Source organism: Egretta garzetta, unplaced genomic scaffold, assembly GCF_000687185.1.
Source record: "Egretta garzetta isolate BGI_Z169 unplaced genomic scaffold, ASM68718v1 scaffold382, whole genome shotgun sequence".
NCBI classification, from domain to species: domain Eukaryota; kingdom Metazoa; phylum Chordata; class Aves; order Pelecaniformes; family Ardeidae; genus Egretta; species Egretta garzetta.
This window is the reverse complement of record NW_009258793.1, coordinates 133904-137635: the sequence shown is the minus strand read 5'-3', so window position 1 is coordinate 137635 and position 3732 is coordinate 133904. Positions and strand designations below refer to the sequence as shown.

The window sequence follows — 3732 nt, the reverse complement described above, 5'->3', positions numbered from 1 at the left end:
TTTTTCGGGGGCAGCCAGTGCCTGGCAGAGGCGTTAGGGCAGGGTGATGTGGCAGTAGGGCTTTGGTTTTGGCCCCGTGTGGCCCCTCTGGGAAGGCCGAACTGTTGGGGAGCTGCTTGGGGCTGCGCGTGGTGCAGGTTGTGTGTGGGCTACTGGTGGTGCCCACTGGGCTGGGGCCGTGCTCTGCCCCATGGCTGGGCAGGGCTGTGTGCTGGGGCAGGAGGGGGGTGGGAGGAGAGCTCGGTTTTCCTTCCTTTCCCTTCCTGCTGTCCCTGGGCCTTGGTTGCCGCAGACTGACTCTGTCTCTGTCTCTTCCTTTCTCTCCTGCTGCGCTCAGTGGAGGATCATGATGATGTGTTTGTTAAAAAGCCCAGGTAAGGGGAGTGTGCACCAGGGCGGCAGCAGGAGATACGGGGCTGCATGTCCTGGGCAGGACCCACTGGGCATTGCTGGCACTGAGCTGGGGATGCTGAGCGGCACCATGGTGTCCCAGGTGCAATGAGTCAGGTGTAGCTCGTGGCACTGGCAAAACCTTGCTGGGGGTTTGTGATGTTTGGGCAGCACCTGGAGCTGGAGCACAATGTCCCATGAGCCTGGCGTGGGGCTGTGGGGTGGCTGGGCAGAGCTGGGTGAGTGTTCCCGGCTTCTCCCTGTGTGGGGCAGGGAAGGGAGCTGGGGCTGGGGAACGCTGTTCCTTGCCCTGTGCAGCCGTGCTGGGGTGGTGCACAGTGCCCTTTTTTTTGCCTATGCCTCTCCATGATGCCTCGTGCCCTGGTGCCATGACTGTTGGGGCCCAGCTCTGTCTGTTTTGTTCTGCCGCAAATAAATGCTCCTGGGTTTGTAGCAGTCTCCTTCCTGTATTTGCCCTGGAGAGGCACAGAGCCACTGGCTCTCCCTCTGTCCCTGTCCCCTCACTGTGGCCCTGGCTTGTCCTGCCTGCTCCCAAGCCCAGTGCTGGCAGCCTGCTGGGGGGCACAGGCCGTGCCCCTCCCAGGACCAGCCTGGCCCTGCCTAGCCAGCAGGGATGGCACAGCCCTACCTGTCCCAAGCTCTGGCAGAGCTGGACCCCAGGGCTCCCTGTGCTGGGTCAGGTCAAAGCGCCTCTGTGCCCTGATGAGGCTGGGGGTGACCGTCGTGTGTGAGAGGGCGGCCAGGGTCTGGGTGGTCCCCAGGGTCCCTGGTCAGTCTGGAGCAGCCCAGAGCTGGGTGTGAGTTCCCAGCAGGCCTGTGCTCCCTCCCGCTGCTCCCCAGACCACCATGATGGGTGCCAGAGACCCCATGGGTGCTGTGTCTCTGCAGGGCTGAAGGTGCTTGGCTCAATACCCCATCGCCAAACTAGCTACTGTCTGGGCACGGGGGCTTGGCCGGCTCTTGCCTGCTTGTTGGGGTGGGGGGGGCCCTGCCTGCACATACAGGCCCACTGGGCAGAGGGGGCAAGCGGGGCAGGCTGGATTAACTGCTTGTTCTGTAGCCAGGTCTCCGTGCTGGACCCGTCCCCAGGAGCAGCGATGAAGACCGAACCAGGACTGGGTGAGCAAAACATTTCCTCTGGGCTTGGGGGGAGAGGGGCGGGGTGCTGGGGGATGCTGCTTGCCCAGACATGGGTGCTGGGAGGGGGCTGCTGAGGTATCAGGAGCACCATCCTGGAGACTTGCCTGTGTGTGCAGCCCCCAGGACCCCTGCTGCCACCCCTGGCCCTGCTAGCCGCCCGCCATGGGCCGTGGACCCCTCATTTGCTGAGCGCTACGCCCCAGACAAGACAAGCACGGTGGTGAGCAAGCACAGCCAGCCAGCCACGCCAACCCCCATGCAGAACCGCAGCTCCATCGTGCAGGCGGCGCAGCAGGCCCCCGAAGGGCCTGGCCGCACGCCCCTCTGCTACAAGTGCAACAAGGTCATCAGGTGAGCCCTGGCCACCACTGCCACTACGCCAGCGTCCTGAGCCCCAGCTTGGCTGACATGGCTCTGTCCCACTGCAGGGGACGCTACCTGGTGGCACTGGGACATTATTACCACCCCGAGGAGTTCACCTGCTGCCAGTGCAGGAAGGTGCTGGATGAGGGTGGCTTCTTCGAGGAGAAAGGCTCCATCTTCTGCCCCAAGTGCTATGACTCTCGCTACGCGCCCAGCTGCGCCAAGTGCAAGAAGAAGATCACTGGGGTGAGTATCCCTGAGCCTGCCCCACACCTCCTGTCCCTGCTCACCTACTGGTCCCCAGCTCTGGTCCTTCCCATCCTGATCCCATCCCCAGGGATCCCTTGTCCCTTTCTGCCCTGGGATGGGGTCCCTGGAAGTGGGTGGTCCTGCCCCTGGCTGACAGCAGTTCCCCTCCAGGAGGTCATGCATGCGCTGAAGATGACCTGGCACGTCCAATGCTTCACCTGTGCTGCCTGCAAAACTCCCATCCGCAACCGTGCCTTCTACATGGAGGAGGGACAGCCCTACTGCGAGAGAGGTAGGACCCAGGGACCCCATGTGCCATTCCACGTGGCCCCAGGGCACCAGGTACTGTCGGGGCTCAGCACCTGCCCATGGGGTGGGGGGTGAGCTGCCCTGTGCTGTGGGGCTCTCCCCAGGCCATGTGGAAGGCAGGGACACCCCTCCTGCGGCCCTGAGCCCTCCATCCCGGTCCTCCCTGCCTGCTGGGTAGCGCCATGGCTCCTGTGTTGCCATGGCGATGACAGAGGATGTACATCAAAGGCCAGTGCTGCATCCTGGGAGATGAGGTTTGCCTCCTCCCCGTGGCCCGGTGGCAGCCGGGGCCACCCTGCACAGCACAGACATCTTGCCCGGGCATCTGGGGCATCGTTCCCCTGGGGCTGGCAGTGAGTTGTCCCCAGGCTGTGCCTGTGGGATCTTGTCTGCTCCCCTGGGACGAGGTGCTGCAGTGCAGGGGAACACTCACCTGGGCTCTGCCTCTCCTCACAGACTATGAGAAGATGTTTGGCACCAAGTGCCGTGGCTGTGACTTCAAGATCGATGCTGGGGACCGGTTCCTGGAGGCACTGGGGTTCAGCTGGCACGACACTTGCTTCGTCTGTGCGGTGAGCCGTGTGCCTCCCTCCCCGGCTGCTGGTGGGGGCTGTGGCTCTCCCTGGCCATCATGCCCTGCATGGGCTACAGCAGCAGCGTGGTGTCCCTGCTGCCATAGGTTTTACCCACTGGACTTTGTGCTGGTGGCTTGGGCCCCTGCTCTGAGCCTGCTGCTCCCTGGCATCTGTGCGATGCTGGTGCTCAGCCCTGGGCTGGGAGGAGGGACCCTGGGGCTGGCTCAGCCTCCCTGACCTGGCCGCCTGCTCCCTCCTCCCCAGATCTGCCAGACCAACCTGGAAGGGAAGACATTCTACTCCAAGAAGGACAAGCCACTCTGCAAGAGCCACGCTTTCTCCCACGTGTGAAGGGCGGGATTTCAGCTGTGCCCACGCATGCCCCTGGCCCTGCATGCTCCTCTCCCCCCTGCTCCTGCCCCCAGGAAGCCAGGCTGGCCCACACCCCTTCCCCTTGCTCCTACCTCTTTCCTCGCAGCTCCTGGCCCAGCTCCAGCTGGAGGTGGCGCTGGGCCTGGAGCCCCTTATAGCTGGCTGGCTTTTTCTGTGCCCCCTGGCTGGCCCTAAGAGCCCCGGGAAGGGGACACTGCATGGGTCTCCTGCCCCCAAGCCATGCAGCGTGGTGGCCGCAGCCGTGCTGAGGCTGGGGTTGGGGGGGGGCCGGCACCGCAGGGCTGCTCCCCTG

General features: G+C 64.2%; 1 protein-coding gene across 2 annotated transcripts in view; it reads left to right on the top strand.

Annotated features, from left to right (window-relative positions):
- Positions 1-3726, top strand: part of LOC104135901 (PDZ and LIM domain protein 7) — a 15645-nt gene extending 11919 nt beyond the window's left edge. For both annotated transcript variants that reach the window (XM_035889289.1, XM_035889290.1), the window contains 6 exons: positions 1472-1530; positions 1668-1902; positions 1980-2160; positions 2335-2455; positions 2929-3044; positions 3312-3726. In XM_035889289.1, the coding sequence (XP_035745182.1) occupies positions 1472-1530; positions 1668-1902; positions 1980-2160; positions 2335-2455; positions 2929-3044; positions 3312-3398 (799 nt within the window). In that variant the 3' untranslated portion in view covers positions 3399-3726. The remainder of the gene's footprint in view (positions 1-1471; positions 1531-1667; positions 1903-1979; positions 2161-2334; positions 2456-2928; positions 3045-3311) is intronic.
- Positions 3727-3732: the final 6 nt, after the last annotated feature.